This window comes from Terrapene carolina, unplaced genomic scaffold (genome assembly GCF_002925995.2).
Source record: "Terrapene carolina triunguis isolate 2854851 unplaced genomic scaffold, T_m_triunguis-2.0 Scaffold95, whole genome shotgun sequence".
NCBI classification, from domain to species: Eukaryota; Metazoa; Chordata; order Testudines; family Emydidae; genus Terrapene; species Terrapene triunguis.
The window spans coordinates 31978155-31993102 of record NW_020664446.1 but is presented as its reverse complement, the minus strand read 5'-3'; the positions used below and the strand labels follow the sequence as shown (position 1 = coordinate 31993102).

Sequence of the window (14948 nt, the reverse complement as noted above, 5' to 3'; positions counted from 1 at the left end):
AAGCAACAAGTCTATGAGAGAGACTGGAACGAGGAGGCTAGGGTGGGGAGAAAATGGGAAGCTGGATGGGAAGCTATGAGGGGAAGACTAGAACTAGAATGAGGAGTCTCAGGGACTGGGACTAGCTGGATGAGGAGATTTAGATGGGGAAGTTGGGTGTGGGGTGGGAGGATGGATGGATGAGGAGCAGAGGAGGGCGAGGGAGGAGACAGGACTGGGACAGAAGTGATTGGGTTTGGGAGGAACCAGGGCAGAGAGGTCTATGACCACTAGAGAACACTGCTTTTCAGAGCCTGGAATGAAACCCAAGGTTTCTATGTTAGAGTATTTCTCTTCTGTCAGCAAAAATATGTAAAACCCACTGGCAGAGTATGTATCTCCCTCTCTACCACTTGGCCATATAGAGATTGATAGCATACTACTGCTGTAAGTTACTCTGTTAGCTCAAAAGGCAGAGAGGACTGTGCTGTGGATCTAACAGATCCAGTGTTGGTAATGACCCATACAGATGTCAATATGATCCCACAAGATGGAATTTCTGTTTTTTCATTTTTTTAAAAAAAACTAGGAAATTACATTCTCCCCCCCCTCCCCCCAAATAGCAGACTGTTGTGGTTGCAAAGTCAAACCCTCAAAAACTAAAAAATGCCAGAATTAAAGATCCCTGTGCAACCTTAATTTAACACCCTTGTTTGTATATATTGATGTCATGTGGAAAAAATAGTATGCGATCATGTAATTATTATAATGCAGCTATATGTACACAAGGGGGCCAAATTCAGATTGCATGCGTAATTGTAATTTTGACATTTCCTAACATTTGGCTACTTGACCTCACAACCTTAATATTCTTTTAACTTTTTGTGTTTAAGTATTTATATTACAGTAGTATGTAGAGGCCGTAGTCAAGGATCCCCTTGTGCCTGGTGCTATATATAATAGACAGTTCAATCCTAAGGAGCTAACAAATTCGGGGCATGTGAATGTTTTGCATATCTGGCACGTAAATACCGTGCAATGCCGGCTACAAAAGTGCCAGGAGAATGCCTGTTCTCACTTTCTGGTAACACTGTAAATAAGAAGTGGGCAGCATTATCTCCTGCAAATGTAAACAAACTTGTTTGTCTTAGCGATTGGCTGAACAAGAAGTAGGACTGAGTGGACCTGTAGGCTCTAAAGTTTTACAGTGTTTTGGTTTTGAGTGCAGTTATGTAACAAAAAATCTACATTTGTAAGTTGCACTTTCACGATAGATTGCACTACAGTACTTGAATGAGGTAAATTAAAAAATACTATTTCTTTTGTTTATCATTTTTACTGTGCAAATATTTTTAATAAAAATCCTTATGACTAGAGGCCTTCGAGGAAGGTTTAGATTCTTTGTGTGTTGACTAAATGATACTAAAGCATATGAAGAGATTTATTTCCTAAATACCAAAACCACTGAGGTATCTTTGAGTAGAAACTGTGAGTTTTCTGCAACTGTGCAAACCTACATCTACCCTACATTATGACGTAGTATGATAAATATAAAGATAAAACAGTAAAATCAGTTTTAAATAAGTAAGAGTTGGCTTTTACTTTTGTTCTGGGGTATATATGGATGCTTTAAAATCTCTGTAATCTCATTTTTTTTACCTGACTCCACCTGATACTCAGAAGCTAATCTGCCAAAATATCTTCAAAAACAAATTATTTCAAAGTGCATCAATTATATCAAAATAAATTTCAGTAGACTAAGTTAGTTATGGTACATAAATAAGGGGATGAACGTACTCATTCAGGTTATTGGTAATATTTGTGTAGCATCTATAACAAAATGGCTGTGACTTGAACAATAGGAAATGGATGGGCCTGGTATTCTCTGCAAAGTTTGCTGGATGTAGGCTGTTTGGAATATACTAGTGAAGAGTGTTGCAAAGGCAGGCTTATAAGGGAGACACTATCATGTCAAAGGGACTATCAAGTATTTACCAAACAGTGTTTCTTCCTTGAGTACCGGTCCCTATGTGTATTCCACATACGTGTACACGTGCTCCATGTACCTGAAGATGGAGGATTCTTGAAAGTGGTATCTGTTGGTCTGCTCATGTACCTTTGGTCTCCTTGTGCCTCCAACTGAGGAGATAAAGGGCAGAGCAGACTGACTGCCTCTCCAGTTCCTTCTTACTGCCACATGGCCTGTGTCAGAACCTTTCAATATCTGGAGATTCATCTTCCTCAGTTTATTCTTTGGTCATACATATATGTTAGGTAAGAGGACAGGGCTGGCTCTAGGATTTTTGCCGCCCAAGGCAAAAACAATTTTGGCCGCCCCCTCCTCCCCCCGTTTTTTAATTACCCCCACCCCCGGCCCCGCCTCAACTCCGCCCCTTCCCCAAATCCCCAGCCCTGCTTCCTCCCCCCAGGCTCTCAAGCCTGGGAGGGAGAGCAGCGGCGCGCGAAACATCTGTTTCACGCGCCGCGGCCGCTCGGGATCTCCCCCTCCCTCCCAGGCTTTCGAGCCTGGGAGGGAGGGGGAGACGCCGAGGGGCCGCGGCGCGCGAAACAGCCTATTCACGCGCCGCTGCTCCCCCTCCCTCCCAGGCTTGAGAGCCTGGGAGGGAGGGCGAGTTGCGGCGCGCGAGCGGCAGCAGCGGAGGTGAGCTAGGGCGGCCGGGGCACATTTTTAGGGGCGGCATTCTGGCGCCGGCCATGCCGCCCCTAAAAATGTGCCACTCCAAGCACCAGCTTGTTTTGCTGGTGCCTAGAGCCGGCCCTGTAAGAGGATCAGCAGAGGAAGATGTGAAGGTCCATCAGCCTTCCTCCACCACCGATAAGAGCAATGTTATAACATTCAGATTTGCTTCTTGATAAAATTAAACATAGAGTGAGGAGACTATTTTATTTTCTGGAATGCAGTATACAAAATTGGTCATATCAATGTCTAAATCACGGTAATAAAATAATTTGTGTTGTTTTCTAATAGTCTAATATTTTATTAATTTTAATAGCTGTTTTATCATGAGCAGATGTTGAAAAGTTACAACTATGGTTGTGTATATTCTGGAACACTCAGTTTATATTGAAATTCATTAAATGGGCCCTGATATTTAGTTTACAGAGTCACCCAACAAACTTATTCATGATTGGGAAATGTCAGGAGAGGCAGCATGATCCAGTGGACAGAGCACACTGGTCTAGAAGGCAGGAGATCAGGATTCTATTCTTGGCTCTACTGCTGACTTTCTCTGTGAATCTAAGCAAGTTACTTCACTTCTCTGTCCCTTTGTTTCCTCTCCCACCTACTGTCTGTCTTGTCAGTTTAGATTGTAAGCTCTTCAGAGCAGGGACTGCCTCCTACTATGTGTTTGTACAGCACCTAGCACAATGGGGCTCAATCTGAGTTGGGTAGATGCTACTGTAAAACAAATAGTAACCATTAGTAACATAAATCCTTTGATGGAATTATACCACTTGGGGATTCCTCTAAGCAAGGTGAATCTCCAACTGGCCATTTAAGTCCTGGCATAGTGCAAAGAGGATGGAACAGAGCACATTTGGCCAATTTGCTTTTTAATGGCAATTAGTGTACCTAGTGATGTTAGGCCTGTTGGAGTTCCTCATAGTCCTCTACATTTAACTAACCTGAACATTTTAGGTTGTAAACAAGTTTTAGTGTTTCACTATTCTATAAAGGAAAACAAGGATTAGCAAACATTTTCTGGAGCTGAGAAACATGTCATTGTACGGACTCTAAGAGGTCAGTATTTATTATTCATACCTGGCAAAATCACATCAGTATCTGCTCTTAAGTAATTAAACAAGCAAGAGAGTTCCATGTTGCATCATGTGGCCATGTTTGCAATTCTAGGGGGTATCCCGGTTAGGCTGTTGGTGTTCAGAGACCACTGCTTATTATGTTGAGCAGTATTGTCTTATTGCTTCCTTGCACTCCCCTGCCTGTGTCCCTCTGTTGTCTTGTCTTATACTTAGGGCTTGTCTACACTGCAAATTTCTCGCTCAGGGGTGTGAAAAAACACCCCCGTGAGTGCAGCAAGTTTCAGCGTTGTAAAGCACCAGTGTAGACAATGCACCAGTGTTGGGAGCTGTGCCCCTCGTGGAAGTGAATCTGCCGCGACCACACAAGCCATGTTAAAGCGCTGCCGCGGCAGTGGTTTAGTGTTGCCAGTGTAGACTAGTCCTTAGATTGTAAGCTCCTTGGGGTTGGGGATCATCCTTATATTCTGTTTGCACAGCGCCTACCACAGTCCATGACTACAGCTACTAGGTGCTATAGTAATACTCATAAATAATAATACAAAAAGAGACAAGGTGGGTGAAATATCTATCACTTATTGGACTAATGTCTGTTGGTGAAAGAGACAAGCTTTTGAGTTCTACAGAGCTCTTCTTCAGGTTGTCATTTTCTTCTGATGACCTGAAGAAGAGCTCTGTGGAGCTTGAAAGCTGTCCAACAGACGTTAGTCCAAGAAAAGATATTACCTCTCCCACCTTATGTGTCTCGTATCTTGGGACCAATATAGCTACATAACACTGTAATCAATAATAAAAAAAAAGTCACTTAAATGAATGGTCTTCAGAGGCCATGGATGTAAAAGGAAATCTTGGTATTTAGGTAGGTTAGTTAAGCAATATATCAGAGCAGCAAAAGATGGGTATAATAAACATGGGGGAAACAAGAGTTAGATCTCTTTGCATAAGGAGAAAATCCTTATGACTAAGGCCTTCAAGGAATAGGAACCAAAGTTCATGGATAGTAGCTACACTGTCACATGCTTAGTAGAATAAGCACTTCCTTCCTTTGCTGACAAGAATGCTTCACAGTATAAGGATTGGGAGAACATTAGTTCTCACTGATCCAAACTGAAATAATTCATTTTTGGAGGAAGTGGTCCTTTCAGTAACTAGGTTTGAGAATCACAGCATTTCAACTGCCCCAGTCCTGCTCTAGGAAGGACACAACGCCCTGTAGCTGGAATTCATAGACATGCTTTCTCTCAAAAAATGAATCCACAAATAGGAATTTGTATTTTAGGCATTTATAGGAATGCTTTTCTGCACTAGAATTTGTGCACTAAAGTGATTATTCTCAACTGCAAAGTTTAATTTGTCTATTCACTACATATAAGAAAAATCAGGAATCATATTATTTGCAAGTGACTGATTTCTGAGAAGTATATGTAATGTGTTTTTTATAATGTTTGTGTGAATGATTTTATTTTCCATCTTTATAAGTCATGCAAGCAGAAGTGGACTAAGACAGGAATAGGAACGACAAGAAAGCATATAGGCTGTTTGTATCACTTCAAAAATACCAGATGTATCAAATAGCCTATAACTGGAATTATAAATATACTTCTTAATATTTTAGAACTATATCTAACATTGTCTTATGCAGAAGGTGCAGCACTTTAGTTAAAAATAAAGTAATCTTAATTGTAGATGGAGGTTTAGTTGCCTTAATTTCTGAATAATTGAACTGGCATTCTTGTTGATCAGTATGTTCAGTAAATAGATCTTGTTATTATGTAGTTTAGTTCTCTTAGGCCTGTTATTATAGTAGCCTTATTCATTTTTTATAATCCTCTCACACTCTGTGGGAGAGAGCATGAATTTTGTTAGTAAATATTAAGTAATCTGTTTAATGAAGTAAACAATAGGAGTGACAAAGACAGTAGACAAGCATTATTCGTGGACAGCAAAATCATAAGTGCCTAATTTTTTCAAAATTGTATGTTGTGCATCTGATGGTCATGTATGCATTGTACTGTATCTTATAGTTTGTAGTTTTAAATCTGCAAATGTAACCTTCATACTTCTAATTTTCTGATATGTTTTCAAGTTTAAATATTAGTTTGTAACTTTATGGTTATGTTTCTGGTGGTGGAGTACAGAAAATCTTAATGCAGTAAATGTGCCCTAAACATTCAGTAGGATAACTGTACTTAAGAAAAAAAAAATTAAAAACCCTTTGTATAAGTGTCTGTAAATGGAGATTTTTTCAACGGTTTCATATTTTATATTTGGCCTTGCATATTCATTAACGTGGTAGAAAATTCAAAACGTATTTAAAACCATTCTTTCCTAAATGTTAATTAAAAGATTAATGCTTATTCCATAGAGACAACTATAACTTAAGCAGCATTGAGCAATAATACACTTCACCACAAAGGGGCACAAGAATTCAGTATTATACAGTGTAGCAGGGACTGTTTTTTCAGATGTAGTTCTTTGATATATTCTTTTGAAACAAGTGATTATCCCTAACTTTTTTTCCCCTTCATGCAAGATGTTTGTTTTGGCTAGGATTCTCAAATTTCCTGCAGTGAAGCAACAAGGTATATTTGTAAATGGGAGTACAACTCTGTTTTGCATCTACCTACTTAGCTATGAATATTTGCTAAATAGTCTAAAAAAGGGGTGACTTTTGTAGCACTGTTAACATATAAGCTTGACACGTCCTTATTAAGGACATGAAAATAGTGAATGATATTCAGTTTTTCCTAAGGTTTGGATTTTTTTTTTTTTTGAAGCAGATCCATTAGGCCTTGTACCTTTATCTATTTTCTCTTTTATATATTGACCTATTGACCATTAATAATTGTAATATATATGCCCAATTTCAGTGACAGACTATACAAAACAGATTTTCACATCGTTTAACTGTGATCACACACAAGCGCAGAGTTCATACTTTAAACTTTTACTATTTTTTTGTAATGTAAGAGAGAAATTTTTTTGACTGATATATATATATAGTAGGAAATGTTAACACTTTTCAATGGCTGTATTTGTCTTCTTGCCAACGCCCAAGTTTCAGATACAAAATGGCCTAGGTAGGTCAACTGCAGATAGATAAACCAAGAGATGCATTAAACTATAATGGAAGTATATTTGGCTCCCAGAATAAAAGCTTACACCTTCAATGAGCATTTGTAGTTAAGAGAAATGGTTATATGTCCCAATTGTTAATCGTGGAAGTACATGTAACTATATCATTGTTAGCTAGTTATAATAATTACATAATTATGCTGTAGAAACAAACATGTAGAGATAAAAATATGCATTGTAAGCTTTGTAAACTAAATGTACCAAAATGGCTAATGGCCCTAAATATTTTGTTTTTAAAAGTGCAAAGGTTTTGTAGTATGCACTATATCTATTTCTATATATAGTATTACCAGCTACACAACAACATAATCAGCATACACAATAACCCCAAACATCATTCTGAAGCCTTGAATATCTGATGAGTCAGTGTGAAATGATGGAAACAGGTACACACATGATTACTTGTAGTTTAGAATATAACCAGGTTCAATGATCACTGGGATTCATGGTCTGTCACCTAACAACTTCCACATGTAATCTGAGGTTTCACCAGCATTTCACCAGCAAAGTGAACAGAGGTGATGTGTAACTATTGATAGAAGTGGGGGGGGGGCACAATTTGTAAAGGTTCTGGTGTGAATCCTGGCAGCAGAAGCGATGCGTGGGGAGGAGCACACCATATGGCCTTGTGGGCTGCAGCACAGCCGTGTAGTCACTCACTGCACCTTCTTTAGTGCAATGCAGAGCAGCTTCCTAGCACCACCCAGCTCAGAGCCAGCTCCTGGCCAGCCCCACCTTTGGCCATAGGCTCCCAGTCCTGCCTGGATTTTGGCCGCAGGATCCCAGACCCCCGGGCTCCATTCCTGGCTCCTTGATGGACTCTGTGAGCTTGGACAAGGCAGCTGGGCCCAGTTCTTAGGACTGCAGGTGCAGCCCCTGCACAGATGCATGCCCGCACCCCGCCGTATAATGGGGGAGACCTGCCTTGCTCCCAGCGGTGCACTGTGGTTTATAAAGTGCTTTGAGACTCTCGGAGAGATGCTGCTGGAGCAGGGCAAGCTAATTGCTGTGCCCTGTGAGCCAGCCTCTGAGGCCATCCATGCTGCACTGAGACCTTCCAGATTTCTGCCAGCCTAGGGGTAGCTCTGGACACTCTTCATTCCTGAGGCAGTGCCCCTCCATCCATTCCCCACCTTCGGCAGGTAGCTCAGGCTATCCAGTGCAGGCTGAGCTCCTGTGCCCTGTCTGTACCCGTCAGCTCTGCATTCAGGGGCACATGCAGGAGGCCGCCCTATCTGGCTGCTGTTGTCTGCGGAAGGGCAGGTGATGGCAGGAGGCACCTCAACCCCAGGATGGCATCGGTGCCACTGGCAGGGAAAGGAAGGAGCAGAGGCGATGTGTAACTGTTATAGTGGGGAAGGAGGGGAACAATTTAAAGATTCTGGTGTGAGCCCCGGCAGATATCGGGGGGGGGGGGAGGAGGGAACACGTGACCCCGTGGGACCCCACCACGCATTGCCTCTGAAAGTGGATATGGTGTTGCCTACAAAGTATTCTGTGAGAAAACAGACTGTGATATTCAAATTAGATCATATTATAAATGGACATTATGTAGTATAACTGCTTCTTAAAAGATCTTTTTCATGAAACCTAGGCTGAATAGTGCCATATTATTGAACCATTTGAGATCTCATTCAGTTATATGCAAGGTTAAAACACTAAATCACTGGAGACATTCTACTTAAATCACAAATAAAATTTGTAAACATGAAATAGTATGATATGAAATGTCATTTTCGCTACTAAATACTAGAGGTACTGAAATATTAATTTTGATACAAAGCTGGACAGAAAAATCAGAAATATTTAAAATCAGTTACAATGTTTTATATTTTGGGTAATAGCTTTTATACAACAAGATAATTAAATAAGAAAATTCCAAATATTTTAATTAATTTGAGCACAGCATGGTCTGATAATGCACTCTGTGTTTTGTTAGACTTTACTGATGATGCTTAATAGGGAAGTTATTACAGTTGCATGTGATAGAACCTAAGTTCCCTCTAGGCTGCGCAGCAGGCTATCAAGGGCTGCGCTGGTGGGGAGAGGTGCCTCTCCCCCAGCCCCAGAGCAGTCGCGGCTGGGGAAAGGCGCCTCTCCACTGGCCCCAGCCCCAGAGCTGCTCTGTCCGGGGACAGGCTCCTCTCCCCCGGCCCCGCACCGGAGCTGCCGCGGCCAGGTAGAAGGGTTCTTCCCCGGGCTGCTGTGGTGAGAGAGGGCTGTTGGGAGTCCTCTCTCCCCACCGCAGCCCCAGGGCAGCCTGCACCCCAAGCCACTCATCCCCCCCAGAGCCCGCAATCCCAGCTGGAGCCCTCAGTCCTTGCACCTTAACCCTCTGCCCCAGTCCTGAGCCCCCCTCCTGCATCCTGACCCCCTTATCCCTGGCCCCACCACAGAGCCCTCACCCCCCGCACCTCATCTCTTTGCCCCAGCCCTAAGCCCCCTTCTGCATTCTGACCCCCTCATCCCTGCCCCCCCCCCCCCCAACCCCTCATCCTCGGCTCCACCCCAGAGCCCTCACCCCCAGCCAGAGCCCTCACCCCCTGCACCCTAGCCCTCTGCCCCAGCCCTAAGCCCCCTCCCATACTCTGAACCCCTCGGCCCCACCGCGCCACACATCACCTCCATATTGGTGCACATAACAAAATTCATTCCACACATAGATGTAAAAAATTAGAGGGAACATTGGATAGAACTTGTTTATACCTTGTTATAAACCTAGGAAACGACAATAGATAAAAACTACGTCAAAAGAACATTGTTTAGGTTAAAAAATCATGCACTCAAAAGTTAGGAAATGCCAGAATTTAGGTTGCCAGTGTCATTTTGCCGGTGTGTGTGTATTTGCATTATGATACAATCTTTAATTACATGATCACATGCTGTTTTTTCCATGAGACCCTGACCTGATTCAGTATATAGGATGAATAGTGCACAGAGAATAAATCAGGATTGTATGGAGCATGAAGCTGCTTTTAGGATCCCTGCTTTATTTGCTCTAGAAGTTGGAATATGTGTAGAGAACAGGGTAGGGGGATGGCAGGAAGTGAGAATGGTCTTGTGGGTAAGGCAGGGGAATGCCACAGTCCTATGCCTCCCTCTCCCACCATCTTCCTATCTGGTGCAGAGCGACTCTTTTAAACTTAAATGTTGTTGGTGGCCTCTAATTGCATATTCCTTACTTTCTGGATGCCTGACTTGAAACACCTGGGGTTGGGTAATGTAGTCATATTGAGCACTGAAAAGAATAAGTGTAGTCAATGGGAGCTGTAGATGCTGAAAACTTCTGTCAATAAGGCACTGTGGGGTGAAGGAATGAGCCCAGGATTAGTATTTATGAGATCCTGAGTTCTAATCCTGGCTCTGCCACTGACTCACTGCATGTTCTCAGACAAGTCTTGGTCTCAGTTTCCTCATCGGTAAAATGGGGATAATAATGCTCTCATCTCACAGCAGAGATAAATCCATTAATGTTTGTGAAGCATTCAGATACTATGATGATAAGCGCTCTAAAAAAAGGCCAGGAAAAAATGGATAATTCTGTATTCAGTACAGGATTTGGATGGTGTGTAGTAAATAAGGCGAGGGACGCTAACTGAATGAAGAAGAGATAACATTCTTTTAATGTAGTTTTTATGTATGTAACATTTGAGTTTGCTGACTGCATGAAATCTTCAGTGTTTCCAGACACTACCTTTAAAAGAGATGCCAGTTGGTAATAAAACTGATGCATGTGACTATTGTCTATGCCTGTGGGGGATTGTGGTTTTTGGAGTCATGAAACATAGTTGTAGCTAACTTCCAAAAAAACTGGCTGTTTTCTATGATACATGATATAAACTGCTGCTTACTTGTTCCTTCTTTATGACCAAAAAAAAAAAAGACACCTTTTTTCTAGTGTAATTAATTTTGAAGCATTATTTAAATGCAAGTTCTATTTTCTTTGTTTCAAGCATTAGCATTACAAGTGGTTTTACACTGCAGAACTGAAGTATCTGAGGACACTGTCAATCCATTGGTTAGCAGCTTAGGCAGAACATTCTGAGGTTAATCTTTCGAAAACAGTACTGGAGGTGAGCCTATTAATACAGATCCTTGTCACCAGCTTGGCATATGGATGTATCCTCTACCAATTGGGTGTACGTTCTCTGTATTAAGTATGGTATTAGAAACGCAGTGGTGTCAACAACATTGAATACAAGTACACTGTTTACATAATTTTAACATTAGGATTTAATGTAACAAAACCAGAAAGTTCTTAAATAAGTTGTTTCATATTTTACTCATTATGTTGGGCCTTAATTCCTTTTAGAAATTGTAGAAGAAAAGGAAAACAAAATGTGTCTAGAACACCTTAGAAAGCAAATTGCTTGCCAATAGAACAGGGAAGGAAGCATGCAGGTAAAACAATATTTAGGCTTTTTATTTTTGCACATAATTCATACTTAGTCATTTGGTGTCATTAAAAATCCACACGTGTCTGAAAGGCACCTTCTGATACATCACACTCCACTAAGTAAATAATCATTTAGGATGTAGGTAGCCTCATGACATTCATTTGATCATTAGCTGGTAGCTTTTCCAAAATGTGGTGGTGGCATTTTTAATTTACTCCTTTCTGCCTGCCCCCAAAATACCTAAAGAGATTAGAGCTGACATGAACTGACCTAATTTGTTAAATTGTTTTTTTCTTTGCAAATATTGTGCAATATTAAACAAATAGTGTGGCTATGTCCTTAAAAGTCTTTTTTGCTGCTAGTACATTACCTCTAGACATTAGTTTCTACCTTTTTAATGCTGAGTAATGTAAAAAAGGAAGACTGGATATAACAATCTCAAGCCCAAATGACCTAATGATTTAACCATGGTTTGTTCTTTTGGTCTCTTGACAGGTCAGTTTTCCTGTGGAAATAAGCACTGTGATGAGAAAGAAGCACTGAAAAGCTGGGAGGTGAATTTTGGGTACATGGAGTATGGTGAAAAGAGAAATGCGCTTGTGAAATTGAGTAAGTCAGCCCCTTCCTATGGTTGGGCTTCAAGCTTATGTAAATACAAATGAAGACTAATATCTTACTATTTAATGATATAATGAAAAACCTAGAAATGGTAGTCATGCTTAGGACAGTAGGCAAGGGGGAAAATAAGTTGTTCATGATACTTTTGGTTGGACTAGTTACAAATATTATAATAATGGCTGTGCTTTAGGGAAATCTCTCTCTTTCCATCAGTACAACCTGTGATTGCTTTATTGTCTGAACACTTCTTGCTCTCTAGTTTTTAATGCTATAGATTGTTCTAGTGGTATTGTTGTAACACAGCTTCTTCATTTGTTTTTTTAAATAGGAAGACCGAACGGCATACATGAAGTTTCGGCACAGCTCATGCTAACCAATTCTGTGGTTAAATAGTCTTTAGGGCTGTCAAACACCTTTTTCAAGAATTAAATTCACTTAATTTTATTTTTAATACTGAAATTTTTTTAATGTTAATATTAGTATACCTAATTTCCTTCTTGGACAAGGTTACTGGGCTAGTGGCGGCAGGGGAAACAGTAGACGTTGTATATCATGATTTTAGTAAGGTTTTTGACACAGTCCCACATGACATTCTCATAAGCAAACTGGGCAAATGTGGTCTTGATGTAATTACCATAAGGTGGATGCACTACTGGTTGAAAGAATATACTCAAAAAAGTAGTTATCAGTGGTTCGCTGTCAAACTGGGAGGGCCTATCTAGTGGGGTTCTGCAGGGTCAGTCCTGGAACCAGTACTATTCAATATTTTCATTAATGACTTGGATAATGGAGTGGAGAGTATGCTTATAAAATTTGCAAATGATACAAAGATGAGGCTTGTGTGCACTTTGGAGGACAAGATTAGAATTCAAAACTACCTTGACAAATTGGAGAATTGGTCTGAAATCAACCAGATGAAATTCAATAAAGACATGTGCAAAGTAAAACACTTGGCAAGAAAAAATCAAATGCCCAACGATAAAATGGGGAATAATTGTCTATGCGGTAGTACTGCTTAAAAGGATCTGGGAGTTATAGTGGACCACAAATTGAATGAGCTAAAAATGTGATGCAGTTTCAAAAAGGGGATAATATCTTTCTGGGGTCTATTAACAGGAGCTTTGTATGTAAGACATGCAGCGCCGGCTCCAGGCACCAGCCCACCAAGCTTGTGCTTGGGGCGGCACCTGGAGGGAGGCGGCGGGCGCTCCGGCTCCGGCCCCCGGGGAGAGCGGGACCACGGCCGGGCTCGCCGCCCTCCCCCCGGCGCTCTGGCCACCTGGGAGAACGGAGCCCCGGCTGGGCACTCCGCCCTCCTCCCAGGGCTCCGGCTGCCCTCCCCCCCGGCTGCCGGGGAGAGCGGAGCCCCGGCCGGGGGGGGCGGGGGCAGCCCGAGGCTTTTTTGCCTGGGGCGGCAAAAAAGCCAGAGCCGGCCCTGAAGACATGGGAGGTAGTTTTGCTGCTCTATTCAGCACTGGTGAGGCCTCGGCTGGAGTACTGTGTCCAGTTCTGGGCACCACACTTTAGGAAAGATGTGGACAAATCAGAAAGAGTCCACAGGAGAGCAAGTTTAGAAACTGTGACCTAAGAGGAAAAGTTAAAAAGACTTGGCATGTTTAGTCTTGAGAAAAGAATACTGGAGGGGGATCTTTTAAGTCTTTAGATATGTTAAGGGCTCTTATAAAGGGGACTGTGATCAATTGTTCTCCATATATGCTGAAGGTAGGACAAGAAACAGTGCAGCAAGGGAAATTTAGGTTAGATATTAGGAAAAACTTTGTAACTAGAAGGGTAGATAAGCTCTAGAATGGGCTTCCAAGAGAGGTTGTGGAATCCGCATCATTGGAGGTTTTAAAGAACAAGTTGGACAACTACCTCTCAGGGTTGGTCTATGGCCTCTCAAAGTCCCTTCCAGCCCATTTCTATGATTCTGTGATTTTTCCCAGAAAATCTTTAACTGCACTAAGGATAATTTCCATGCCACTAATTCTCATCTATTAAGTCCGATCTTACTCAATATGTGTGCATAACAGTATATGGATACATACAATAAATAATTAAGCTTTTTGTTGTAAATAGTGTGAGAGAAAGGGGTGGGTTTTTTTTAATCTTTCTTTTCTTGACTATGGGTCCATCTATACAATAATACTTGCTCTGTGGTGAGGCCTTAGTTGTGTGTATGTTTCTTTTAATATGGTCATAATGTGGTTTGATCCTGCCCACAAAAGCAAACCCAAATCATGATCCCCAGAAACAATAAATGCTACTTATTTTTTGTGAACAGTAGTCAATGTTGAGTCTCCCATCTTCCGTCAAGGTGATTCGATACTTTGGAGTCATACTAACAGTTGTATCACATACTATTTTCCCCTTTTTTGAACTCTGGTTATAGCTACATTGGAATTTTTCTGTTGTAGTCAAAATTAGTGAAATTGAAATAAATTTATAAAGATAGGGATAACAATGTTGATAATAATTATTAAGTATTTCTACTGAATATGACATTTGTATGTTCAAATTGTCTTTGTCTTTCCCTCCCACCCCAGGACTGTGTCCACAATGTTCCTGCAAATTAAATTTTCATCACAGGTAATGGAGCCTTTTGAAAAATTCAGATTAAATAATAAATCTATTACGATTAAATTTATAAGAAAGCTTGGAAGAATGCTGCAAAAATTACTATAACTTTTGTTTATACTGACTTATCATTTTAATGAAATTGATACTCTAGCATTGATAATTATATATTTTTGTGCTAATGAAATTCATAATAAAAGTTGCAACTCAAATTGTAACATTTCTTTTCATTTGCTCATACTTATCTCAAATTTGCCTTTTAGGCTGAACTTTCCATGCTAGATTTTAGCCCAAAGATTAGTTTTTGGGAAGCTTATGCAAAATCTGCCTAGTGATTATTTGACTTAGGCAAGCAGGAAAAATGTTTATGCTTTTCCTATTTAAAAAAATTGTTATGGGGGTGGGAGTGGAGCTGCAGTGGGGCCCGGCAGCCGGGCCTGTAGGTGAGTGCGGCTCCGCTCC

At 41.0% G+C, this 14948-nt stretch overlaps 1 protein-coding gene across 2 annotated transcripts in view; it reads left to right on the top strand.

The window, feature by feature from the left end:
- LOC112101768 (protein FRA10AC1) overlaps window positions 1–14948 on the top strand; it is a 64554-nt gene that overhangs the window by 33990 nt on the left and 15616 nt on the right. For both annotated transcript variants that reach the window (XM_024192631.2, XM_029911340.1), the window contains exons 9-10: window positions 11787–11900; window positions 14456–14498. In XM_024192631.2, the coding sequence (XP_024048399.1) occupies window positions 11787–11900; window positions 14456–14498 (157 nt within the window). The remainder of the gene's footprint in view (window positions 1–11786; window positions 11901–14455; window positions 14499–14948) is intronic.